Source organism: Cloeon dipterum, chromosome 1 (genome assembly GCF_949628265.1).
Source record: "Cloeon dipterum chromosome 1, ieCloDipt1.1, whole genome shotgun sequence".
NCBI classification, from domain to species: Eukaryota; Metazoa; Arthropoda; class Insecta; order Ephemeroptera; family Baetidae; genus Cloeon; species Cloeon dipterum.
In genome coordinates, this window is record NC_088786.1 from 24,373,827 (window position 1) to 24,400,469 (window position 26,643).

The window sequence follows — 26,643 nt, forward strand, 5'->3', positions numbered from 1 at the left end:
TAAGGAGTAGTAGAGAATCAGCTCTGATGCCTTTGTCGCCTGCTAGTATCTACTCTCCTTTTCTTACACTCTAATGTGGGCGTGGTCGTCGTGGGAAAGAAATCTCCACATTCCACAGGCACACATGTTCCATGCTTTCCTCTTTCCTCACGACACGAGTTGCATCCAGGTTGCACCGTTGGTGTTGTGATTTGTTTATCATTCATAAACAAATTTTAAAAAAGGTGAGAACAGGCAAGACTGGAGTCAGGGCTTCGGCTTCACCCACACAGGTGCAGGGAGAAATATATTTAATATTATGCACGATACTCTTTGCATGATCAACTCAATTTCTATTGTGCTCTCAGCTCTCATTTCCTCAAAACAGTAGTTAGTTAACACAACTTTACTGCTTCTATGTATAACCTTCTACTGTTGGAAGTAGTGATGTTGGACATTAATTATTTTCACCGCACATTGAATGATTTAAATGAAAAGAGCATCTTTGTTCTCCACTCTACATATTTTGGAACATAATGCATCATAATCCATGCATCTAGCCGAAAATTGGTTTAGGAAACATTGCGTCTTATAATATGAAAAGTTGTGTAGTTGCTTCTGTAGTGAAAATATTGGTGAATAAATAATATTGAATCAGGCATACATATCCGAAAATTGAGGATGCCCGTTACTAAACTGAAAAATCAAATTGACTGCGAATAAACTCAAGCGTGAAGCGTGATATTAAAATCTTTTTAGTGTATGATACATAAGATTAATTGATCTCGCAGGATTTGATTCAAGTTTCAAGAAAATGAGTGTGTTTCATAGGTACATAAACTGATCCCCATACTTTATTTTATCTGTTTAGTTCTAATTTTCTTGACAAGGTAATAAATAAATCATTCGTCCAGGGTAATGTAATGAGTGATAATAGAGAAAAGGATAGAATCCAAACTTTCCTACTACACTGCAATTTGCGTCTACGGCAGGTTAACAGTATAAATATTATTTACGTTATTTACATGACCTCTATCGTTGTTTTAGGTGCTAAAAGAAGCTCTCTATAGAAAAATCGGGGAAGTCTTAATAGCTCACATCTTTAGTCTACGGCTATGATAGCGGATTTAGTTTCAAATAATGTTCTTCATTAGTTTCAAAGTAATCTTTATTATGGTTCTGCAGGGCTATTTTGCTCCATACATTGCCATTATCCAGACAAAATAATATCAGTTTGTACATAATTGTTAAATTGAGAGGTGGTTCAATATTTCCTGAAATACTGCTCTTTTAAAAATTCCTTGAAAGCACTTAAGTTTCCGTTGAGACACAAATTCAGTAGGAGGTTGTTCTACAGGCTATAGCTTTGAACTTGGAAAGTTGAAAACAGTTTTCGGCACTTCAATATTATACTAACAGCACCCAGCACCTGTGTTTTGCGTGGATTGAGTTACGGTTCTGCAGGGCTATTTTTCCCCATACAAATGCCATATCCAGACAAATAAATTTAACATAGGAATATAATTATTAAAGTGAAGTGAGACTTTAGTTCAATACTTCTTGAAAAACTGTTCTTTTAAGAGTTCTTCAAATGCACTACTTAAGATTTAGCAACCAAGTATCACTGAGCAAATGAGCAAACTTATTGAAGCTACCAGATCCATAACCATTACTTCGTTCACAATCACATTAAAATTTGTAGGACATTGGAAATGATCATTAATAATAATTGAGCATCTGAATTGCTTTTACTAAAAGCTAGAGCAAAAAGAAAGCTATAGCGTTGGTGCACAACACCTATGCCCATGCTTACGAAGAGAAGCGCACCAGAACACATAATACGCATAATACATAGTATGGCAGACTCACCATTTTCGCCCAACTCACACTTCTCGCTAGGATAGGGATTAACATTGAATCTTCCCATCAGAGCGAGAAGTGTGAGTGAGCGGAAAGTGTGAGCCCCCCATATGTAATATGTCGTCCGGGTCTCGGTAAAATTGCGCAACTTTCAACAACCAAACGTGAATTTCCTTGTTGCTAGAAAAGGTCAACAATCAATTCGACAAAGAAAATTTGGGTGTTCGTTGAACGTTGCGAAATTTTACCGGGACCAGGACGATGTGGTAGTGGTGATTACCAGTAACTTCCGACAAAGGGTCGAATTTTAATAATAATTGTTCAGCGATTTTTGTAACAATTTGTGTTTCATTGTGAGCCTTGAGCCGATAGAAGCCGGCCCGGTACCACACCGCCATGACTGCCACACTGGGGGCAGGCGGCTGGTTTAGTTGTTCCTAGGGTTGGCAATATCAATATCGATATATCAAAAAAAATTGATATATCAAATATCATATCAGTTATCAGCCCTGATATCTAATATATCATATCAGGGGGATATTGATATCAATTTCTGATATCAACGTCCTGATATCTGCTCAGGAACCAATTTTCGAGCTCGGAGCTCAAATTCAGGTTTAGGTACTGGTACTGGCTATGGCTACTGGCTGGGTTAATGGCATTGTACGTGTTTAATAACCAATCAAATAATGGAATACTGTTTTGTTGGTAGCACTCAATTACTACTAAGAACTGTTACCACTCCCACTCCACTTCCACACTGCTTCCATACCCGGCACACCCACTCGACCCTCCTACTTGTTGCTTGTCCTTGTTGTTGATATATGTTGATATTGACTTAAGTTTAAAGTTTTTCTTTATGTTTTTGCTTGGTCCTAAACATAAACCAATTTTTCCTCTCACGGACAGACAGTTGACAGGACACCATGCCAGGCATAGCATTGCGCCGGTGCCAAATTTGTCGGTCTTCTCTAAACAGACGCTCAAGAGCGGGTCGGCCCTCACAAAATCCACCTTTGAGGATTGCTACTGAGAGAGCACACAAATTACTCGTTTCGCTAATCGTGATGGCGAATCTACCGATACGGATTGTTGAAAGCCGACAATTCAAAACTCTCTTGAAATTTTTAGCACCCTGGTATCGGGTGCCTTGCAGAGCAACGGTGAGCTTCATATAACACAATTTTTTTTGCAAATTAATGTTGTTTTTGACTATAGATTGGAAAAGTGATTGACAAGTTGTACAGCAAAGGCGTGACTTTACTCGCAGATAAAATAAAAGATCAGAGTGTATGCCTTACGATGGATCTTGCAACGGTGCTGCACTCAACTCGACACTTCCTAGTGGTTACTTTGCACTTTATTGACGGTAAAGATTTATTTAATTTTGAATCTGAACTCTCAACTTCCTTAATTTTTACTTAGATTCGTCAAACAACTTAATGTCTGTGTCACTCGCTGTGAAACAATTGATGGCGCGGAGCACGGCCCCTGAACTAATTAACATAATTCGACTGATCCTTCGCGAGTTCGGATTAAAGAAGAATCAGATAAAAAGTACTTGCTCAGACCGTGGGGCCAATATCAAAAAAGCATGTACAGATTTGTTTGGTGCAAACAAAACTGTCTTCTGTATATGCCATCTATTAGACAATGCTGTACAAACCAGTCTCTCGGAAGTCAGGCCATTGATGTCTTTCTTGAACGATGTGAAATCGGTGCGTACCACATAATATTATTTTGCCTCAATAAATTAAATTAATCATGATATAGGTTGTCGCGTTCATCAAAAGGAGCACTACTGCAGCAAATCTGCTGCGGAAGTATCAATTAGCTGACGGACGGATGTACTCAATGTGCTTAATGCCCATCCAGTCTGTGGCTACGAGGTGGAACAGTGTTCTGCATTGCACTAAAAGATATATTTTGCTCCATCCTTACATAAATAAAGTGCTGCAGGACTCTTCACTGTCGTCTTCTAATCCACCGCCAGTTATTCTTCAAGAGTGTATCAAAACTTTGGATGAAATAATCAAAGTTCTGGAGCCAGTTGAAAACTGTACTCTTACATTTTCCTCAAGCAAAAACTGGACTGGAAGTTTAGCTGTCATCGCTTTCAAGAGCTTGGCGCACACGATTAAGAATACTAATGTGACTGAGCCTGTTGCCAAAAAATTCAAAGATGCACTGCTCAAGAATTTGGGCAACCTAAATGCGCACGTGGAGGACAACATCTTGTTAGGTGCAGCAAACGTGCTTGATCCAAGGTAATTTTTTAGCACAATTTTTATGAAATTTGTTGTCATTATATATTAGTCTGCGCTTCATTGACTTTCTTTGCTTGAACTTTCATTTTAATGTGGTAAATTCTGATAAAAAATGTCCTTTAAAATAATGGGCTAACATCGTGTGTTATTTCATTATGTATAGAATTTTTTTAAGTTTATCATCTTAAACAAATTTAAGTTAATTGAAAGGCAAAATAATATGGATCTAACTATCATAAAGATTGAATTTACCTTCACACTTCAAATGTGGTTAAATTGTTCTATTTTTATCAAAAATTCAATAATTAAATGCATTACTACTTACAGTTGCAAATTCTTTTAAATAATTTTTATTATAAATATTTAATTAAATGATAATTAATTCAGATTCAAGGGTGCATCTTTGACAAAAGAACAATACGCGAAAGCAATTGGCTTGATCAAAGTGGACGTGGAGCAGGCTAAGGAAAGAGGAAATAATGGTGCTGATTCAGAAAATTTACCATTCCTGGATGACAGGTAAGCATATAATATGTTTCTCTTTTATTTCATGCACTATATATTTTTCTGAACAGCTGCGAGGATATTTTGATGAGCTATTTTCAAGCAAAGTCCCCTCTGCCAAAAAGAGCAAGAACTCAAGATGAAATCAATGAGTACCTAAATAGCCCCCTCGAACCGTATCAATGTTCACCAAACGAGTGGTGGGATCTTCATGAATCTGATTTCCCCAGGCTTTCGGTCATCTCCAAGAGTTTTCTTAAGATCCCACCTTCATCAGTAGCCTCTGAAAGGGTTGTATCTAGCATTAACTTGGTATTAAAAGCTGAAAAAAGTAGGATGCTCTCTCAACGTTTGGCCAGACTTATCTTTTTGAGAAACTTGCCTGAAACATTTTGGCAAGGCCTTATTTCATGAATTGCGTAATACTTCCATTCCATGCTTAACCTATGATTATTAAATACAACTTAATCAAAAATACATATTTTTTGGGATTGTATTATTTCGTGGGATTATCACCTTCAAAAAAAATTTAAGGAAAGGAGCAACATTTATATTCATTAATGAGGTGAGCTAAACAAATTCTGGTCTTTAATGAATTATTAAAAATATTTTAATTTTTAGTAATCGTTGGTCGACTGCTGTTTGGGAGATGTCAGCAGAGATGCTCTAATCTCTTCCCTGTAAGCCCCAACAACAAGAAGGATGCTTAAAGAAGCAACATTTATATTCATTAGTGAGGTGAGCTAAACAATTTCTGGTCTTTAATGAATTATTAAAAATATTTTAATTTTTAGTAATCGTTGGTCGACTGCTGTTTGGGAGATGTCAGCAGAGATGCTCTAATCTCTTCCCTGTAAGCCCCAACAACAAGAAGGATGCTTAAAGAAGCAACATTTATATTCATTAGTGAGGTGAGCTAAACAATTTCTGGTCTTTAATGAATTATTAAAAATATTTTAATTTTTAGTAATCGTTGGTCGACTGCTGTTTGGGAGATGTCAGCAGAGATGCTCTAATCTCTTCCCTGTAAGCCCCAACAACAAGAAGGATGCTTAAAGAAGCAACATTTATATTCATTAGTGAGGTGACTAAACAATTTCTGGTCTTTAATGAATTATTAAAAATATTTTAATTTTTAGTAATCGTTGGTCGACTGCTGTTTGGGAGATGTCAGCAGAGATGCTCTAATCTCTTCCCTGTAAGCCCCAACAACAAGAAGGATGCTTAAAGAAGCAACATTTATATTCATTAGTGAGGTGAGCTAAACAATTTCTGGTCTTTAATGAATTATTAAAAATATTTTAATTTTTAGTAATCGTTGGTCGACTGCTGTTTGGGAGATGTCAGCAGAGATGCTCTAATCTCTTCCCTGTAAGCCCCAACAACAAGAAGGATGCTTAAAGAAGCAACATTTATATTCATTAGTGAGGTGACTAAACAATTTCTGGTCTTTAATGAATTATTAAAAATATTTTAATTTTTAGTAATCGTTGGTCGACTGCTGTTTGGGAGATGTCAGCAGAGATGCTCTAATCTCTTCCCTGTAAGCCCCAACAACAAGAAGGATGCTTAAAGAAGCAACATTTATATTCATTAGTGAGGTGAGCTAAACAATTTCTGGTCTTTAATGAATTATTAAAAATATTTTAATTTTTAGTAATCGTTGGTCGACTGCTGTTTGGGAGATGTCAGCAGAGATGCTCTAATCTCTTCCCTGTAAGCCCCAAGAACAAGAAGGATGCTTAAAGAAGCAACATTTATATTCATTAGTGAGGTGAGCTAAACAATTTCTGGTCTTTAATGAATTATTAAAAATATTTTAATTTTTAGTAATCGTTGGTCGACTGCTGTTTGGGAGATGTCAGCAGAGATGCTCTAATCTCTTCCCTGTAAGCCCCAACAACAAGAAGGATGCTTAAAGAAGCAACATTTATATTCATTAGTGAGGTGACTAAACAATTTCTGGTCTTTAATGAATTATTAAAAATATTTTAATTTTTAGTAATCGTTGGTCGACTGCTGTTTGGGAGATGTCAGCAGAGATGCTCTAATCTCTTCCCTGTAAGCCCCAACAACAAGAAGGATGCTTAAAGAAGCAACATTTATATTCATTAGTGAGGTGACTAAACAATTTCTGGTCTTTAATGAATTATTAAAAATATTTTAATTTTTAGTAATCGTTGGTCGACTGCTGTTTGGGAGATGTCAGCAGAGATGCTCTAATCTCTTCCCTGTAAGCCCCAACAACAAGACCAACGATTACTAAAAATTAAAATATTTATAATAATTTATTAAAGACCAGAAATTGTTTAGTCACCTCACTAATGAATATAAATGTTGCTTCTTTAAGCATCCTTCTTGTTCTTGGGGCTTACATGGAAGAGATTAGAGCATCTCTGCTGACATCTCCCAAACAGCAGTCGACCAACGATTACTAAAAATTAAAATATTCATAATAATTCATTAAAGACCAGAAATTGTTTAGCTCACCTCACTAATGAATATAAATGTTGCTTCTTTAAGCATCCTTCTTGTTCTTGGGGCTTACATGGAAGAGATTAGAGCATCTCTGCTGACATCTCCCAAACAGCAGTCGACCAACGATTACTAAAAATTAAAATATTTATAACAATTCATTAAAGACCAGAAATTGTTTAGTCACCTCACTAATGAATATAAATGTTGCTTCTTTAAGCATCCTTCTTGTTCTTGGGGCTTACATTCTCTGCTGGGAGATGTCAGTGGGGCAGTTTTTCATGCGGTTGATAAACTGATCATCGAGCAGGAGGGCATGTCCAGGATAGTATATTTATTTTACTCTGTCACTTTATTTGGTGAATTTTTAATAAAAAAAAAAGAAAGTTTACTTAACTTTACTTTTATTCGTTCCTGCTTAATTTCTTTAGACAAACTCAAACAATATTACTAAACTAATTTTTAAAGTTTGTTTAAATGCGTAGAAATTTCTATATCAGTCAATTATAAAGGGTGAAAGAAATAAAATTGTAAAATATTTAGTTTCATTTTGGTTTTTACAATTTATTTCTACTTTGACTTCATTTTGTAACGATTAACATCACAAGTTGGCAGGATAATTGGCAAGGAAAGTCATCATTTGAATGTCGTCACTGCAAATATCCCTGTGGGGAACAACAACCTTCATCGAGTTCTGGCAAATCACTGAGAAGTATTTTTGTGCAATTTTGAAAAGTGGGTGACCTCTTTTGGCAAACCAAGCACTGTGCATATCCACCATATTTAATGGTACCATGGACTCCTCCATATAGCTTTTTAGGGTATGAGACATCCCAAAATGTGCTCGGCTTACGTTTGTGTTTGTGATGGCTCTTTCAGCAACTAACTGAGTCCAAAAAGATTCTAAAAAGCCTGAAACAAGGTTTTATGCGAAATAAATCAAATAATAACGTAAGAACAACACTAGCAAATTATATAAAGACAAATACCATCTCCTTTGTCCTCTTTAGTTTGTTTCTCCGCCAAAGTATTTGAGGCGTTTCTCGACGTTGATTGACTCAACTCCCGTTCAAGTCTACGAATTGCTTCAGCTCGTATTTGTGATGGCATGGTTTGATCATTCTTAACGCGATAGTCAAGCAAACTGACGAATGCGCTGAATTCAACGTCAGACGTGAAAAAGCAAGATTCAATCTCTTGTCCCACGAATTCGCTGAGCTCTTTGGCCTCCCGAGAAAGTGATTTGGTCTTTATGTCCGTCAGGAATGCTTAAACATGATGACAGATATTAATAGCACATACATTTGAAAAGAATTTAATTAAAAATATTAAATTTCTTTCAATTTTTAACTTTAAAAAAGTTTTAACCATCTGATACTTTACCAGCAAAGAGATTTTTCAATGTCATCCACATCGATAAATGGACCTGGTTGGGCTGAATAATCGATGAAGCAAGGACCTTTTTTAGCTTCTTGAGACATTCGACTAATTCTCTGGCCGTCTTCAGCTCACTCCTACTCAACGCTTCAGCCCTCTCTGTTGTATCATGGGATGCGAGTTCAGTGTGGTGGTCGATGACAAGTTCAAACAACTCATCTGTGTCAAAACCACGTACTTTCACTTTCTCGTCTTCAGTGAGTGTTAGCAAAAACTGCTCACTGAAAGTTTTGGAAATGTTTAGATGGTCATATTAAAGCTGAATGCAATTTAATTTACCATTTTGTGAGCTTGAGGAGAGGAGCAATGCATTGCTTGAAGAATTCCAAGTCGTTGGTGTGTTGCAGGACAGTTTTCCACGCTCTTTGAAGCGCTGAGCTCAGACACACGACAATTGGGATCAAAGGCACTGCCTCGCTTCCTGCAATCAGAGCGGCTTCTTGCAATCCTGGCTCAGTGTTATCAACCAGGATAAGAGCAATTCTCCCACGGAAGATTTCAGCGTCAATTATGTAACTCATCCAGTCTGAGATGGTGCTCATCATATCCACGCCCACTTCATCTCTCAATTCTTTCGTGGATACCACGACCTTTTGAATTGGCTTCTCTTCGTCTAAAAAAATTGGCTTGTAGAATTAATTGTGATGATGTTACAATTTACGTACAACAAAAGTAAATACTTCCTAATAGGAATTTTTTTAGATCATGAATGTGTGTCTCCACTCCAAGGGTCAGAACTGCATCGTTGTTGATGGATAGGGCAGACACAAATCTATCATATTTCAGGTGATACTCTGCACGAAAATTCTCAATGAGCTGCAAATGGGAGGGAATTTTAAGAACAGTTGTATTCAGTAAATTTTTAAGTTTACCTCCTGTGAAGTGAAAAGGTTGTTATTTGGGCACGCACTAACAACAATTTGTTGGAAGGAGGGAGCATCAAGAATTTTTAAACTGGCAGATTGGCAAGTCAAAAATAAGTCTTTGATATATCCCAACATTGTACTTGCGTTAAGCCTTCGTGTGCCTTGAGTGAGATTTAAATTTATTGTTTTATTTTATTTATATAAATTTTCACAAAACATACCAAAACTCTCCAAGATTGACAGTTGCTTGGTTTTGCTTTTAAGTTCTTGGCGATTTTCACCAGCGGCAGGCCTCTTTCTAGATAATGCAGAAGACTGGCCACCCTCACTACAACCAATCAGCTCATCATCACTGTCTTTTTTATCTTTAGCTGTTGACTCTGTCGATGAAGTCACCTTGCCAGCTGTCAGCATCTAGAAGTGAAAAATGAATTATGAATTTACTATTAATATCAAAACTGATTCTTTCTGTTTGTACCTGTTGCTTCTTTTTCTTTGCCTCTTTCTCTTTCCAGCATATGAGGTAATAATTGAAGTGCTTGTTCTTTAGGTGTGACCACAAGTTAGATGTGTTTTCACCCAACACAACAACATTGCAAACAAGACAAACGAATTGGCATTTTTTTCCATCCTGATTGGTGTTTTTTGAGAAATACTTCTTAACCGCAGAGCCCGATGAAGTACTAGATGCACAGGTTGATTTCAAAAATAAATTACGATTGCTGGGTCCAGCAGCAGGCAGTGAAGACACAAGGTTAACTACTGGCACCTGTTTTAAAGAGAATAAAATCAAATATTTCAGCGTAATGGTTATTATGCATTTAACTTACAATAGTTCAACTTTTACAGTGATGCAAGAGTATTTTTAGCAATCAATTCACCATAATTTAAAATTTTTTACGAGCGGCCTGATTCAGTAAGCGGCCAACACTGTTCCAAAATCTTTTGTTGTTCATGCCCAGACGAACAACTTTTGTTATTTTTTAATCTCAAAAAGTTCGTGGACGCTTACTGCATCAGCACCATAAAAACAGTATATTAGCATAGTTAAATTAATTTCAAATGTATCTAATACATAAATTAGTTATAGTTATTTTTCACCTCTAACTCTAGGAGCGGATCATCAACATCTTCCTCAAACGAATAAATTTCGTTGTCTGCCATAATAGTATGGTCATGCTCATCATCCATGCTCTATCTCCTCGTAAAAATGCAGTCCGGCCGGCAGTCTGCCCTCTCACAACTTGAAAGATTTTCATATGAAATGACAGCTTCAACATGATAAACACTGCACACATACCTAAATTATAATAATGGAACTAACTGTTGTAGTTATTTGGTCCACCAGGGAAGCCTTACATAAATTGCACCAATTCAGGAGTGCAAGGTGCACAGATTTCCATCAGGGCAAGGGCCCTTTCCAGCGTTTTTTTTTATTTAATAATTAATTGTCTTAATCTTATGGTGCATTCTGCATTGGTCTTATTGTTAGTGATGGTCGCAGTGCTGCCAACTTGCAACGACGTCAGATATTATGGTTGGCAATTAATTACTATCAAAATCAATATAATTTCTATACTAATTAAACAAGATACTTTAAGTTAAGCTTAAAAAAGTTATGTAATAATTTACTGTAACGCTACACTTTTTGAAAACTATAATTATTGAAGTCCTGAAGTTACACAGGACAGTTTAATTGACTATTGACTGTATGATGGCACGATTAAATTGTTATATTTTAAATAACGGTTGGAGCCGCCACACCCCTTATCAATTTAAGTTTAAGAGGCGCGTGAAATTTAAATTATTGAAATACTCGTTTCAAGACTGCAGAAAACCTCTATTTTCAAAATTTGTCTCATTAAACAGATTATTTAACCAAAAAATCGGTTATTAATGCAAAAAAATCGATTTTTAGGCCTTAAAAATATCCATAACCGGTTTCAGTTCCTCCGGCAGCCATTTTTTGATTATCTGGCAATATCAACATTGATATATCAAAATTTGATATTTCTCCTGTGATATATCAATATTTTGATATCACAAATATCATATCAAATATCGATTTTTGATGTGATTTTTTGCACTAATTTACAACCCTAGTTGTTCCTTTCCTCGCTAGTATCGATCATATCGTTACAACCAAACGCAGTGTGACGCGTTGGCGCTGCAGTACATAAGGGCTTTACGCAGTAGCTTGCTGCTCGATAACGCGGCAAAACGGCTCCTATGGAGCTATCTTGCGGGCCCGTCGAGGACTAAGTTTTCATTCATTTTAGTAGAGATTTTAGTTTATGGAATCTTTAACTGGTTTTTCAGCAATGGCTTTTGAATAGCGTTTTATACTGTTAAATAAAATATTTAATATTTTTTAATTATAAAGCTTTCAAAAATAATTCGAATGCTGATTTATACAACGTCGATAAGGGCAAGCGTAGCGACAGGTTAGCTACGGCTTAGTACGTTAGAGGAGGGTAACCTCCTCAATGACAATGCATATAAAATGGAGGCATGTGCGATGACACCTAGTTATGTTTGATTCCGCAGAAGATTCGTCTGATGCGAGTCCGAACTTTGTGTCTGAGCTTCTATTTGATTGACCAGGAATAGGGTCTGCGGTTCCCTGAAACTTGATACGGATAGTGGGGGGAGTGTGCAGTATAAATTTAGGCCAATCCGCTAAATTTGACAATTAATTAACTTAATAGTCATTTACATATAAAGTCTCCAGCGGCTCCCGGCGGTGGCGGCTGTGGCAGTGATCGCCACATTTTGCCGTTTTTAGTGATTAAATCTGTCGTTGAATATCTTCACTTACATTACCTTTTTTTGCATTGAGACGCAATTTTTTCTAAGCCTTAGCTCAACAGACATGTTGTTTCATGAGATCAAAAACCAGGGCTAGGAATCTCCCGGTCCCGGAGAGTTCCCTAAACTTGCAGTGGATTTTACCAGTTTCGTGTGGATTATTGCACTAAAATATATAAACTCAAAATTGACCAGTTTTGCCGTTAAAACATATATATGTTAAACGTTATCTGAAAATCTGGGGTTCACATGTACACAACGATTAGTATTTATGGTATTTATAAAGATTTTTTCGTAAATTTTAAAATCATCTAAAGAAACAAACCAAATTAATCCCATGCCCAGTCCTGTTTTATAAACATTTAAGATTTAAAAATTTTCTTACAATGAGATTTAAGATTAAAACATTTTCTTAAAATAAGCTGAGTCTTTCTTAGATAATATTTAGGAGATTGTCGAATAGACTAAATTTAGAACATTGTATGATTTTTGGGATTTTTGATTAAGGACATTATTTTAAGGACTATACGTATGGCACCCCACCTTAGTTTAAATGGCTTTACCCTTTAATCTATGTAATATTTAATTTTCAGAATGGCGGAGCAAGAGTTTTCACAGTCTGTGCGACCGCCCCCAAGAAAGAGCAGATCGGACACTTCCACGTTGCTCTTGTCGAATAATTCAAATAGCAGTCCAAATCACAAACCTGAATCCAACAAAAAGGTAGTAATTTTGCCGTGACTTAAATATAAATGCAAAATGAGTTATTGCTGAATTGATGTTAAAATTCAAATTCTTCCGCAAGTGAATTTCGGAATAATTATAAGCATTGACCGGAAAAATAACTTTTCCTTGGGAGATCTCCATATTGATATCTAAGTTTTCCTCTAACTCTTAAAAATTCGGTTCAGTGTTTTTATAACATTTACAAACATTAAAGTCTTCTTCGCTTATGATTTGGCCTGCAAGAAAGATTTCTAGTCAATGACACTTAACGCACTATTAATTTTACAAATTTGAAGGGATTCATCGGTCGGGTTGCGTGTACCGCGGAAACGCAATTTAGCGCGATAGCGCCAAAGCTGGTTTGAATTTTGTGAAAAGAGGCGAGCTGGCTGCGTTGCAGCGCTGTGACGCACACCGCACGCGCGCCGCCCCGACGGGCCGTTCAAAGAAGCGCTTGGTAGGCACGCTCTGCTGCGTTTCGCTGTGCAAGGGACGGGCAAGCGGCAGTCTTTTCTCCTGCGTGAGGAGGTCAAGTAGCGGGGTGGGGGAAATGCATTAACGCTTGCCCCACCCTTGCACAGCGAAAACGCAGGAGAGCACCTCTCTGAATGGCCGGCTGGTAGCGGCGCGCGTTTGCTGTAGTGCTTTGTGCGGGTACGAATTTTCAACCCAAACCCCTCCCCGAACCCGCTTATTTCGTAACGCACCCAAACCGCACCAAACCGCACTACGCCAAGCTAGCGCCAACCCGCACCCGCAATCCGCCATATTGAATTTGCAAAATCTGGGCCAGCACCCGCGGGTTTGGTGCGGGTTTTGCGGGTCAGTTTATGTTTAAAATGTGCAGTAATGAAATCAAGACCACGGAACAATTAAATTTCAGATTTTGCCTAATTTTTCGTAAAATTAAACGGCTTGAGGGCAAGCAGAGAGGTCACTTTTTGGTGCAAGCAGAGGGGTCACTTTTTGGTGCAAGCAGGGGGGTCATTTTTTGCTGCAAGCAGGAAGGTCCGTTTTTTGTGCGAGGGGCCGTTTTTCTGTTTTTGGTGCTAGCAGGAGGGTCTGTATTTGGTGCTATTAGAATTACATAAAAGTTGCGGGTTTGCCGAGTCAACCCGCACACGAACCAAACCACACTACGCCAACCCGCACCCGCAATCCGATTTTGATTTGCAAAATCTGGACCCGCACGCGCGGGTTTGGTGCGGGTTTTGCGGGTTCAACCCTCAAACCCGCGACCCGCGCAAAGCACTAGTTTGCTGTTGTGCGTCTCACAGCGCGGCAACGCAGCCAGCTCGCCTCTCAAAGTGTTGCTTTTCACAAAAATTCAAACCCGCTTTGGCACGTTCGCGTTTCTGCGCTACACGCAGCGCGACGGACGACTCAAATCTTTTTTAAATATGTTATTTATGTGGGGTGCCGTTAAGTGTCCTACTATAGAAAAGTGTTCTAAAAGGGGGTACTCTGAAAGTGTCTTTCCTTCACATGTAATGTTTTTCAATGTATTTGACCCAAGCAAGAATAAACAAGAATGTAATCTAGAATATTGTGTTCTAAAGACAATCCGCCCTCCAAGTTATCAGAAAGTGTCCTATAAAGAAAAGATACATGTATATTTTCGCGATACTCATGAAAACATTATATTTTTTACTTTTAAAATTTCAAGTTGGATAGTATTGCAGTTGGAACTTTAAACAAAGCTGTTGAGCTATTTTCCAGTTAGCATGAGTCGGAATCATAATAGGTCTCTTCTTCGCTCTTTGACCCATTTAATCATTTTTAGTCTTAAAATGCACGGGGTTGTAAGCAGTGGGTTGGCCCGTATAGTATATATATGTATGTTAATCTCTCTTGCATCCATTGTCTTAGTAGCCCTCTGAATTTTCTTGTCCTGCCAAAGCCTGTTTCAAGCGTCTCTCCCTTTTATTTCCCTCAGTTTAGCTTCATTGATTAAAACAAATTAAAGAGTGAAAAATAATGACTAATTAAAGTGGCGCTACCAGCCATCGTCTTGTTCTTAGGAACCACATAGAGCATATCGTAGGACACTTTGATGGCACTGATAGAGACCAACGCCCTACACTACTTATGTTTTGTATTTCAGGGCCCGGCGCCGCAACCACCAAAGTCTAAGCGAACTGGAGTTTGGGGAGACACTATTTTCCAAAGCAACAAGTAATTTTTCTCTTATTCTCACTATTTTATTTTATTGATTTTTTTTGTTAGAGAGACTACCATAGCAGCTCCAGCAAAGCTCTCCCCTGATGCTGATAAAGGTGAGATTTTACAGCAGCGATGAAACAAATTAAAAATACATAATATGTTAAGCAACATAAAATTGATTTGTAGATTGTTTATTCATTTATGCGAACTTTACAGATATTCCAGTAATTCCAGATCTAGATGATTTGCAAGAAGAAGAGTTTGCTTCCCAGATAGCAAAGGCTCCTTCGTAAGCACATTTTTAGATTCATTTTATAGAACATCTGAAATTTTTAGTTTTGGTCGTCTCATCAAGACTGAAATAATTCGTCTGTCTTTAATTTTCTTCTTCTATGAAATATTGGCCATTTTATCATTCTCTTATTGTTTCAGGGTTGCAGTAAACCGTGTGGCTGCGTACAAGGAGCTTGACAGCGATCTATTCCAGCATACTGCGTTTGCGAAAATTGAAGATATCAGCCTGCGACTCTTAACCACAGTGCTCTCTCCTGAATCTGATCTCAAAGAGGTAATCAGTGATCATGTGGAGAAAATTCTCTTAAATTATTTAACATTTCATTATTTTCAGTCTGATTTACCTTGGACTTGGGAGAGTTTGTTTACTGAAGTTGCGTCCCAGGTCTCAAGCGAAAACATGAAGAGTCCTTGTGAATAGGATTCTAAATCTGCACGTTGCGATTCTAGATTTGTATCTCTACGCGCTAATCTTTTAAAATAACACTACACAAATCCGTCCATTTTATGCTGTTGCACAAAGATTTAATTTAATGAACCCTTTATTGTAAATTAGTATTTTTGGTGGTAGCAATGGAATTGAGGTGAATAAATTGACCTAAATAAGTGCATTAAACTAAGTATATATTTATTTCATGTATAATATTAGAGAATTTAGTTCTTTCGTAGGATCCACAACGAAGGGCTGCCACAAATCAACTGTCAATTTTTCAATAATAATTCCTTACATTAAATTAAATACAATTTCAATCGCATGTTAAAGGCCTTTCTATTTCTTCCACTATACTAAAATAATGCCAAAAACGTTGAATTCTTACTCCTGAAGATCACACATGGAAAATTTGGACAGAAAGAGGAAAACATAGCCTTTTTGTGAACAAAATCATAATTTTATCATATTTATAAAGTCCAACTATTTTTATTGCTTTATTTTCCTTTCGTCTAATTTGATGAATATAGACCACAGTAAAAATTTAGAAATTCTTTTCATTGAGCGCTGCAGGACCAAAAGATTCCCCCTCTAGCTCCGTTAGGTTGGCAAGCTAACATAAAGTAATGCAAGAGCAAAAAAACAGAATCTGTCACAAAACGGGAAACTAAAAGGTGTTCCTGCAATAATCTAGTTGAAATATGCAAGTAAGAACGTCATAGACAGAGAGTGAGTTTTATTGTGGAGTTTTCTATTCATTCCTCTTTCTTTTTGTATTTATTATTATTTCTATTTCGTATTTTAGTTGGTTGGTTAAGTTGGCAGCCAGGTCGTTCCACTCTTCCTGTCCCCACCCACCGTTAGCGAGAAAGACACAAGACAGTAAAATCAGATGGTATCCGCTGTGTTCACACCTAAAAATACAAGCCTTGTTCATTTTTATCCCTCTGACCTAGACTAAGGGTTGGTCTTTCCATCAGTCACACTGTGAAATCGGCCTGATCCTGGAAATGAGGTGATTAATCGCCGCGCAGATTGTGAAAGTGCAGGTAAAACGATCACTTTCCGCACGGGGTTTGGCTTTGTTTATATGTATGTATGTAATGGTGATTCCATTTTCCTTGCAAGCCGTGTCTCCCGACATTAATGACGCACTCGAGATATAATGCACCCATGATCCCATCTGCTCTGACATGATTTGATTAACGATCGAGACCCTGGAGTTTCGTGTGTCCGCAAGTCGCGAGTCTTATTAACCTACATAATTTGCAATGAGGTCATCAGTTATAGTTGATCAGCGGCAGCTTTCCCATCTGTCACGTAACAAATGAATGGTTCTGTGGTTGATTTCTCGCCGATTTTTGCCCTTTCTTTTTTAACGGGCAATCAGAATCAAATTTTCCTGCGCAATACCAACGCGCTCAAAGGTCGCGCGTGTTTGTTTTTCATTGTCAGTATTGTCATTTCATTATTGTTAGTAACATTATGCGTACTTCCTACTCAAACATCATAATGCATACTTTTGTTTCGATTTATGACTGTTTGCTTGTTTCACTCTTACTCACTGCTGGTTGTATGTTCCATGGTTTAGTGTGCAATCATGAGTAAGAAGTTGAGCAAGAAGCAAACTCCAAGCAATGAGGAGCAGCCAACATGTTCCTCGACTACTGGAACCACGAATAGCAGGAATCAGCCTCGCTTCCTGTCCAGACACACCCTCCAGAGGCTACTATACCGATCCCTTCCTGGTAGAACGCGTAGCAACAATCACAGATCGGCTCCTCGAAAAAGCCAAGGTGCGTAATGCTGAAAAATTCATCCATCCCGCCTCAATATGTTATGTTCACTCCTCAGCTAAAGAGACTGCGACCAAATCCACATCCACAACCGAAGTGCAGAGTGTTGAAGTAGATGCCCAATCCCAATCCAGCTCACCATTGTCTCAGCACAAGCAGTTGCCAATGTCACCCTTGCCTTCGCCTGCTTCAACGCCTTCATCTTCGTCAGAACTCCACCCGCTACCCCAGGAGAAATTGGTGAAGAGTAAACAGGTATGAAAAATACAGTAAACCATCTGACTTAGAACTAGATTGAATATAATCCAGAACCTGGAATGTCCACTGTGTCTGTCCGAACTACCCGAGCCATGTTTTCCATCACTTTCAACTTGCGAGCATAGGTCGTGCTACGACTGCTTACAGCAGTACTTGAAAGTGGAGATATCTGAGTCTCGCACATCTATAGCCTGTCCAGAATGCTCTGAGCGTCTACACCCGAATGGTAATTAATTTTCAGATAGCAGATTTTTTTCCTTGCACTTCACCTTTATTTTTAGCTGCCTGAAATATTATTTAAAGTTTGAACAAAATGTTGATAGTTAAATACAAAAATATTATCTCTTGTTTCTAAGCTGTAAAATTTTTGGTTTCTTTCAAGTATGGTCACTTATCACCTTCACAATTTAAAACCATTGAAAATCACGCTATAAGCCTTTTTGTATGCAAAATATCAATGCTCCCTCCTCAATCCTCCAGATGTGAGGATGATTCTGAATGACTCAAACATCTACACCAAGTACGAGGACTTCATGGTGCGCCGCGTGCTGGCGACCGATCCTGACACTCGATGGTGTCCACAACCTGACTGCAGTTTTGCTGTCATCGCCAGTGGATGTGCCAGCTGTCCTAAAATAAAATGCCAACGACCTGGCTGCCCTGGCGTGTTTTGTTACCACTGCAAGGCAGACTGGCACCCAAATCAGACTTGCGACGCCGCCAGGACCCAAAGGAAACCAACAGTCGTTGGCGCAGATCCAACCACCTCAGGAGGCATTTCTTCGTCATTTCAGCCATCATCGTCGCCTTCAATCTTTGGACTTTCAACCTCAAGTGCGATAAAATTAAATACAATTATTTTTCCATTTTTACACCATCATGTTGCAGGAGATTCTGATATAAAACCATGCCCAAGATGCTCTGTGCTGATCGTCAAAATGGATGATGGCTCTTGCAATCACATGACTTGCGCTGTGTGTGGAGCTGAGTTCTGCTGGCTCTGCATGAAGGAGATCAGCGATCTCCATTACTTGAGGTGATTTTTAATTGATGAGGATCTGGTTTCTCTTGAGTGGAATCAAGCTGTGACATAATTGTAAACTGCCTGGTTCTAAATCCTTCCTATATTTCAAAAAGTAGATTATGTTGCAGGCACTGATTAGTTGTTCAACTTGCATTGCTAGTTTGAATATTAATAATTTCTAAGTACGAGTAAACTTATTTTGTCTTAAGGATGGTGTTTACCTTCCTTATTGTTGTCAATATTAAATGAAATTAAATTTTTTGACCAATATTTATTATTGTGTCCAATTTTAGTCCATCTGGATGCACATTTTGGGGAAAGAAACCATGGTCACGGAAGAAGAAGATCCTATGGCAACTGGGAATGTTAGTTGGAGCGCCGGTTGGAATTGGCCTGGTAGCTGGGATTGCCTTACCCGCAATGACCATTGGTAATGACGTCAATGCGCCTCATTTGTTATTCATCTGTTATGCAACTTCCTTAGGGATTCCTGTGTGGGTCGGTCGAAAGCTCTATGGCAGATACAGATACATGAGCAAGCACAAGCGCAATTTGCTAATCACCAGTGGCGTCATTTCCTCAGTATGTGTCTGACTCTCTTGAGGCGCCTCTTTTATTTACTGTTTTTCTGGTCACTTGCTTACAGATTTTAGTGTCTCCCTTTGTCGCTCTCACAGTAGTTAGTATTGGAGTGCCTATCCTCCTTTTCTATATTTACGGCGTGGTGCCTGTGTCCCTGTGCCGTTCTGGAGGCTGTGATGTGTCAACAAGTGGATCTGGATTTCACTTTGACTTTGATGACTACAGTGACGCTGATGAGGATGAAGATGGAGAAGACGGAAGTGAAAGAAAGGGAAGTGGATCAGAGGGAAAGCGCAGACACCACATGGTCACCACGGAGCTTGGTGCCAGGCTTGGCTACAGAGGAGGAAATATTGCAGGTGAGTTATTATTTATGATTATGACCGATTCTAAGTATTCAAACCGCTTGATTATTGGTTAGGGAAATTGTTTAATCACAAAGATTCACTGCAGAGGAATAAACAATAATATGTTACCGAAGAATGTCTTGTGTTCAAATATATACTTGGACTCGGCGCGTTCTGTGGAATTCTATTGTCATCTCACTTCGTGCATATGAAGCCAATTTATTGGTTTATCATTTACACAATGTGGATACACAAAACAAATTGAACAATACCTAAAATTACATTGAATCCTTGACAAATTTCAAACTCATTTGTAAATGTTTGGATTAAGCAGGATATACAGTAAATAATGGTTTTACCAAATTGTAAAACATAGTTAAAGTAGTACAATTTACAACTCAAACTTAACCACTCTTCTTGGAATCAAGTGGTATGTGGAATTGTAGTAATGTAAATTTGACTTTATTTAATGATTTTGGCAGTCTTTTCTAGAATTAAGTGCAGTTTATGCATTATTTTAACATGGAAAAATATTAATATATCTTGTAAATTCAAAGTAAATTATAGTACCTTACATAAAACTAAAAGGAGTTAAATAAGTAGTTACTAAATATTGCGAAGAACTTTGGAAGTAGTTACTAAATATTGCGAAGAACTTTGGGTCAGCACGTCAGCAGTCATGTATTTTCTCTTATGTTATCACGATTTTTCTTGTTCTTCCACGCGCCATAAAGCTTTACTAGCCCTCTTTTGAAGGCCCATTGTGATTTGTGCAAAATTCATTTGATAAATATTAAGAAAATAGGGTTTTTTTCTAAATTAGAACAAAATTTGCAGAAAATGGTATAACTTATTTTGATTATTCACTCTCCATGCAATTGAAGATATATTATGCGCTATAACTTTGCTTTTAATACAGTTAGAATAATAATACCTAATTTCTTTAGCATTCCATTTTCGGGTACTACAAAAAATCCATTTTAATCACCAATGGGATAAAGCAGTTTAAAACCATTGTTAAAAATAAAATTTGAAAATGATCTCATTCAAATAAATTTGAACACCAAATAATGACTAAAAAATAGGACAATTGATTTCTGTATTCCCAGTCCCATCGCACTGAAAAGTCGATAATTCTTATTTTAGGGATATATTTAGATTCAAAGTGATTTTATTGCGGATCAGCAGAGCAACTATGCTCCACACCTCCCCACATTTAGAACACAACAGATAAAAATACATTTTTTTTATAACAGAGGGAAATAAAGAAAATCAGTCAGTAAGTTCAGTATTTGGCAAGAAAAATTTGCCTCACTTTTTGTTTGAATGCAATAGAGTATATTTATTCCCAACTCGTGCATTTTTGTCTTGAAACCCTTGAAACAGAGAATTTGAACAACTGTCATCTCTGATTTTAGATGCAGTTCCAATGGATGCTTCAAGTCATAAAGGAACAAACCCATCTATTGGGGAGGCATCTCTATCCATGGACTCTGGAAGCCATGTTGTTGAGCATGACGATGATGATGATGTAGAGAAAGCAACTAACAAATTAGAAACAAGTACACACACATTCTCACTATCACCAACACCATTTTCTCAACGTTTATAATTGTTTTGCAGGGAACAAGAAGGGTCGCAGCATAGAGATCCAAGCTGACGTTCAAGCTCACAGACATAGTCTGTGCAGCGAGGACACCGTTGATTCAGAAAAGTCTGGCAACACTCTGGACGACGGCGCTGCGTCTACAAGGGCACTCGCGGGCTCAGTTTTGAGCTACAAGGTGAAATCACATGCTGCAGTGGAATTAATAAGAGATTGACGCAATTTGCTTGGCAGGTTTACTCTGAAACTGGCAGCAAATCGGCCCCTGTCACTGACGCGAGCGTCGAAGTGCACCTAAACCAACCAAGCAGCAGTAGAAGTAGTACCCCGCAGCACAGAGAGAAGAAGGTGTTGCTTGATGAGGCTAGGTCAAGAAAGTCTCAAGAGGTATGCAGAGTTTGTTTGTAAAGATTCCACTCTAATATCACGTTTTGCACTTCAGGAGTCTGATATTAGCCTTGAACACGTGAGGTTTGATGATAACGTTAGCGTTTACAATGAGATAAGCAGCGAGAAGGTGGTGTCTGTGTCACGCTCTCCATCAATGAAGGATGGCAAGAAGTCTCCTTCGGGCAGCCAGAGGAGTTCAACTTCTGTTGGTAGAGCCATCAGACATCTGCTGATGAGCTCGAGGAAGGAAAAGGTTGATCCTGAACAACTTGCGTAGATGTTATTAAGATGCCAAACGAGGTGATATTGTCAAGACTTGAAACCCTTGTCCTCTTGAAGTAACATCAACTGAAAGGCAAAATTTGACGAATATGAATTTCAAATCAACACAATATCCATGTCATTTATGTAATGTTCAAAGTGATAAGCTCAATATCTCAAATTATAATTAGTGCTGGTTTACAATGAGGAGCAACAAAGATGGCAATGTCTGTTACACTAATGTTAAAATTCAAAAAGGATATCATGTTTATTTTAGATGTTGAAAATCTGATTCTCATAGTGTCGATTGAACACTCCAAGTGATAATTATCGCTCATACAAGATCAAAAGTTTAATGCCTAGTCCATGAACTCTTTTAAAAATACAGCAAGCTAGATTCACAACTCGGTTCAGGGTTCAATGGTCTTCTTGCTCTGTTTTCGCTTCCGTGGCTTCAATAACTAATTAATTATTCAATCAGGATTTTTGTAAATAAGCAAAGAGCTTAAAAATTATTACTAAGATGCGAAAATGCAACTCGAGCATTTTATGTTAAATGTATAATATAGGTTGGAAATAGATCAACCAAAATTAAATTTTGATTTGTTCCTGTAGCACAATTTTTTAATGCATAAGCAGCTCTTGGAGAGTAACATATATAGAGCAAAATGAATGTGATTATAGATATTATCCACCTTCATTCTTAGTATTGGATAAAAAAAACTCTTGGAACGTTTCAAGTTTGGTTGAATTTTTTTTTATAAATATGTAATTGTATTTTTGTTAAGCTTCAAATATATAACATCTGAAACGGCAATGAAATAAACGCTTGTGTTTTATTTGTAATCATCCATCTGGTGGAAACGATTGTGGGGGAGGACCATTCACTACTAAGTTAAAATTAGTCAACAAATTTAGGTTTCCATGGTAGTAATTTGAGGTACGTTGACGCCAGTTGATGGTATTTGGTGATTCAGTGGCTATGGAGGAGGAAAATGAAAGGATTCACGCAAGAAAAGAAAGAATAAAGAACAGGCTGAAGGCGCAGCGAGGGTGAGAAAACCACTGATTTCTTAACTGCAACAGCAAGTGTAGAACAAATTAATGCACGCCCGAATTTGATATAGTGTTAGAAGGCCTTTTTCCGATTCAGATCAGCAAATTTTTTAGTGAAATTGATTAGTCACATGAGCTAAACAATTGAAATAGAGACACCTTTTGGTTTTCTAAAATTATTTTGGAAAAAAATGAATTTTTACTTGTCAGCGCATTTTAAAAGCAACATTGGAGGGTGTTAAAAGGTATCCTCAAATATTTTTATAATCCAGATTAACCAAGAACAAGTGAAGTAAGTTGCAATAATTGTACTAGCTGCTGAAGAAAAATAAAATAAAAAAGGCGCCTTCTGAACTCTGTGCAAATCTGCAATTATCATTTTTCATTCTATTTTTATTTCTCCAAACAAATAACATATGTTTATCACATTTGGGAGAATTAAGGCCTTTTTAATAACTAACTTTTGCAAATTTCCTTTTTTTTTCGAGATTTTCTGAGTTCTGTTAACTTTTTACGAGTTATTGAACAAAATTCAAAGTTTATCGATTCTGATCAACTCTACGCCCCCTTAAAAATATCAAAATACTAACTCGATTTATACAATTGATTTTAATTCGAATTACCAATTGAAAATTTTGGCAACTTTGTTCCTATAGTGAAGACATAAACCCTCCGCTTGTTGAATTTAATCAAGATGCAATTGAACTTCAGCTTCTTGAATCATCAACGGTTTTATCAACGTTACATTTGGAAAGTAACCTCTTGGTACGACAATTCAATAATTTCGAACGAGGCATATTTATTAGAGAAAATTCAGGTGCAAAATGTCAGAGATGCTGGCGAGACTCGCAAAAAGTTGCAAATCTCGAGCGATTCGGAGAGGCGCCACGGCAGACAAGAGGATTTAGCGGCTGAGGCGCGCGCTTCATGGCAGAGAATCGAGGCTATTACGGCGCAATGGAAGCTTGCTGATCACAACAATGATGCTCTAGAATTAAACGCGCTCCTTGAAGCACAAAAAAGTATTTTTTCTTAGAACTAAAATTAAATTTAAAATATAATATGCCAATATATTTTTGGGATAAAGAGAGCTGCGAAGAAGTGCTGGAGAAGAAGGACATGATAATATCTCGACTAAAAAGTGAAATTTTGGAGAGGGATTGCTGGTACCAACAAACCCTTGATGAGCAATGGGAGGAATTAAAGGTTGCGGCACAAAGAGTGGACCAGCAAGTAGAGGAATTGCAGCAAACGCACAGGGATGAGCTATCTCTGCTTGAGGTACAAAAACTTACAAATAAATCAGTTTGATTTCAATTTTTCTAATCACATTTTTCAATTTGAACAGGCAGTAACCTCAAAATGTAGAGCAGACCAAATTGATCTAGGCTGCAGTCGATGGGAAGATTTGTGGGAAAATCTACGGCGAATGCTTAGTTTCACGGCGAGTGAAAGGGAACAGTTGCGCGAAGATCTGGCGTTGGATGAGGATCTTTTGCACGACAGACTCGCGCAATGTTTGCATGAAGTACGACTTAAACTTCAAAAGCAATCGCAGGTAACAAACTTACTGTTGAATTTTCCTCATGATATTTCAGAACTACTTTCTTGTGCGAGATAGAGTTAAAAATTAAAAAGAATTAAATTTCACGTGATACCTTATTCTAACATATATAGTAAAACAAAAAGAAAACAGGATTTAAACTGAATTTTTTGACACAAAAGAAAAAAAAGCCTTTTCAACATAAACAATTTTAAGGGAAGAGGATGAAATTGTATTCGGATACTTGATTTTTCTTTACTTATATAGCTAATTGTAGCGGATGTGTAGCCGAGCTCCTGCTCCTTTTTTTATTTTTGGTTCAGGGTGTATTGATAAATTATTGTTATATCAGGCACTGTGCTTGTTAGAAATTAGAAACAGAGAGATATCAATCAGATTTCGCCGGACTTTCAACCAGTTTGGTCGCATTTCTTAAAGTGCCAAGCGATTAACAGCGAAGGACCCAGATCAAGCTGGTAAATTCTTGTTCTAATTTAAGTTGTTATCAGAGAATCGTATTTGAAAAATCATTTCTGAATTCTGAATTGAATTATGAACAACTTAAATCAAAACAAGAATTTACCCGCTTGATCCCAGTTCCGGGTAATTCGCTGTTAACGCTTTAATTTTTTAGAGCACCAACCATCTCATTTAATAAATTTTACTATCAGCGTTTATAAAGCTTGTTTTGCGAAAAAATTAAACAAAGCAAACTATTAAAATTTATTTTCAAATTTTGCTGCTCCGTAAATTCAATTTAAAAATTCCTATCGAAATTTTGATGAACATTAATTGAAAAGCAGAAAACCGGATCGAGCAGGATAACAAAAAATTAATATTGCAATGTCAAAAGAAACTACAGTAAAGGAGACTTATTTGTATTGGAAGCTTTTAATTGCTTCTTTTGGTGCGAATAAAAATTTAATTTTATTACTTTTCATTTCATTGAGTCCATTATGTATTTTATTAACTTCCAAGGCTTAACAAGTTTTTCCCAGCTTACAATTATTAAAACATGTAATTTTGAATATGATAATACCTATAAAGTTAATTTATTTTGTATGTAATTAAACTTGAAGAATATTTTTATGTCGCACTGCTCTGTACTTATTTGGTATTATAAATTGATGATGTTCTTGGATTGTTTTGAACTATTTTTTAGCGCTAATAGCATTTTCTTTTAGCACTCTTGAACCAAAAGTTTCCTATAAAAAAATAAAGCGTGTTTTCTGTAGTTGCAAACAAACGTAATAAGAACATATAAGCTATAAGCATAGTCAGCAAGGAACGCTATGCATGCTGGAACAAAAGATAAAATTAAAAAAAACGAAAATTTGTTTTGCTTTACTTTGGGTTAAAAGTTTTTTTTTTTTTTGGAAAAATGTCCAGGTTTTTGATATAGCATCATCCATCGCACTCATTCTAAGCATAGTATACTTATTTGCTCTTTTTAATTTGTTACGCTTTTACGGCCAAACTACACTCATATTTTACTTTAATTATTACACCCATCTATTTTATTTCAAGATTAAAATTAAACGTGTATGGTTATAATTTTTTGCTTTGTTTAAACTTTTTCCATCTCAAATCTCAAATTACTTCCAAGTTGTGTATGCAAATTTTGTAAAGCAATGATCTATCTAATATAAAGTGGCAACGCTAGATTTATGATTTTTGTAAACTGTACTTAGGCGTTTGTTAATCAGTTCTAATTTTAAAAATTATTTCCATGTATCAAATGAATAATATTGATTTATGTGTAAGCGTTACTAAAATTCACTAAAATAGGACTTGGGACTCCAACTGCAAGAGCTCAAAGCTTCGTGCATTCTGAACGCTGAAAAAATCAAGCTTAATATTGAAATCCTAAAAGAGAGGGACCAAGAAGCGAAAGTATTGCGCGCGAATCAGAAGAAAAAGATCAGCAAGTATAGTTTAAATTTAAATCTGATGCTTTTAACAGCATAAATT

General features: G+C 37.1%; 4 protein-coding genes and 1 long non-coding RNA gene across 10 annotated transcripts; 4 read left to right on the plus strand and 1 right to left on the minus strand.

The window, feature by feature from the left end:
* Positions 1-82: 82 nt before the first annotated feature.
* On the plus strand, positions 83-15,999 carry IFT43 (intraflagellar transport 43). 3 transcript variants are annotated; one of them, XM_065496845.1, is made up of 7 exons: positions 83-224; positions 12,790-12,919; positions 15,027-15,097; positions 15,149-15,198; positions 15,302-15,374; positions 15,518-15,653; positions 15,714-15,999. In XM_065496845.1, exons 2-7 carry the CDS (start codon positions 12,791-12,793, stop codon positions 15,798-15,800), a joined length of 546 nt encoding a protein of 181 aa, XP_065352917.1. In that variant the 5' UTR covers positions 83-224; position 12,790; the 3' UTR covers positions 15,801-15,999. The 3 variants fall into 3 exon arrangements, with proteins under 3 accessions (XP_065352917.1, XP_065352920.1, XP_065352919.1); XM_065496847.1 differs by having other exon boundaries at positions 132-272; XM_065496848.1 differs by lacking the exon at positions 12,790-12,919 and having other exon boundaries at positions 117-224.
* Positions 2,620-5,132, plus strand: LOC135948641 (E3 SUMO-protein ligase ZBED1-like). Its single transcript, XM_065498014.1, has 6 exons — positions 2,620-3,002; positions 3,058-3,208; positions 3,265-3,557; positions 3,613-4,106; positions 4,494-4,625; positions 4,682-5,132. The coding sequence occupies exons 1-6, from the start codon at positions 2,766-2,768 to the stop codon at positions 5,022-5,024; spliced, it is 1,650 nt and encodes a 549-aa protein (XP_065354086.1). The 5' UTR covers positions 2,620-2,765; the 3' UTR covers positions 5,025-5,132.
* LOC135947991 (uncharacterized) lies at positions 7,639-10,861 on the minus strand. Its single transcript, XM_065497025.1, has 10 exons — positions 10,689-10,861; positions 10,490-10,631; positions 9,867-10,157; positions 9,610-9,802; positions 9,395-9,549; positions 9,188-9,338; positions 8,802-9,135; positions 8,469-8,743; positions 8,075-8,353; positions 7,639-7,997 (listed from the first exon to the last, which is right to left on the minus strand). Exons 2-10 carry the CDS (start codon positions 10,577-10,579, stop codon positions 7,687-7,689), a joined length of 2,079 nt encoding a protein of 692 aa, XP_065353097.1. The 5' UTR covers positions 10,580-10,631; positions 10,689-10,861; the 3' UTR covers positions 7,639-7,686.
* A 649-nt stretch (positions 16,000-16,648) lies between the features above and the next one.
* Positions 16,649-22,899, plus strand: LOC135944314 (E3 ubiquitin-protein ligase RNF19B-like). Of its 4 annotated transcripts, XM_065491184.1 has the most exons (13): positions 16,940-17,143; positions 17,401-17,605; positions 17,664-17,860; positions 17,915-18,089; positions 18,344-18,697; positions 18,752-18,899; positions 19,181-19,317; positions 19,372-19,469; positions 19,534-19,828; positions 21,235-21,378; positions 21,440-21,600; positions 21,657-21,809; positions 21,865-22,899. In XM_065491184.1, the coding sequence occupies exons 1-13, from the start codon at positions 17,141-17,143 to the stop codon at positions 22,087-22,089; spliced, it is 2,295 nt and encodes a 764-aa protein (XP_065347256.1). In that variant the 5' UTR covers positions 16,940-17,140; the 3' UTR covers positions 22,090-22,899. The 4 variants fall into 4 exon arrangements, with proteins under 4 accessions (XP_065347244.1, XP_065347250.1, XP_065347235.1 ...); XM_065491172.1 differs by lacking the exon at positions 16,940-17,143 and adding an exon at positions 16,649-16,858 and having other exon boundaries at positions 18,344-18,899; XM_065491178.1 differs by lacking the exon at positions 16,940-17,143 and adding an exon at positions 16,649-16,824 and having other exon boundaries at positions 18,344-18,899.
* Positions 22,900-24,222: 1,323 nt separating this feature from the next.
* On the plus strand, positions 24,223-26,594 carry LOC135934356 (uncharacterized). Its single transcript, XR_010574109.1, has 3 exons — positions 24,223-24,410; positions 24,478-24,687; positions 26,461-26,594. It is a non-coding gene; the product is annotated as an uncharacterized LOC135934356 (long non-coding RNA).
* The last annotated feature ends 49 nt before the right edge of the window (positions 26,595-26,643 follow it).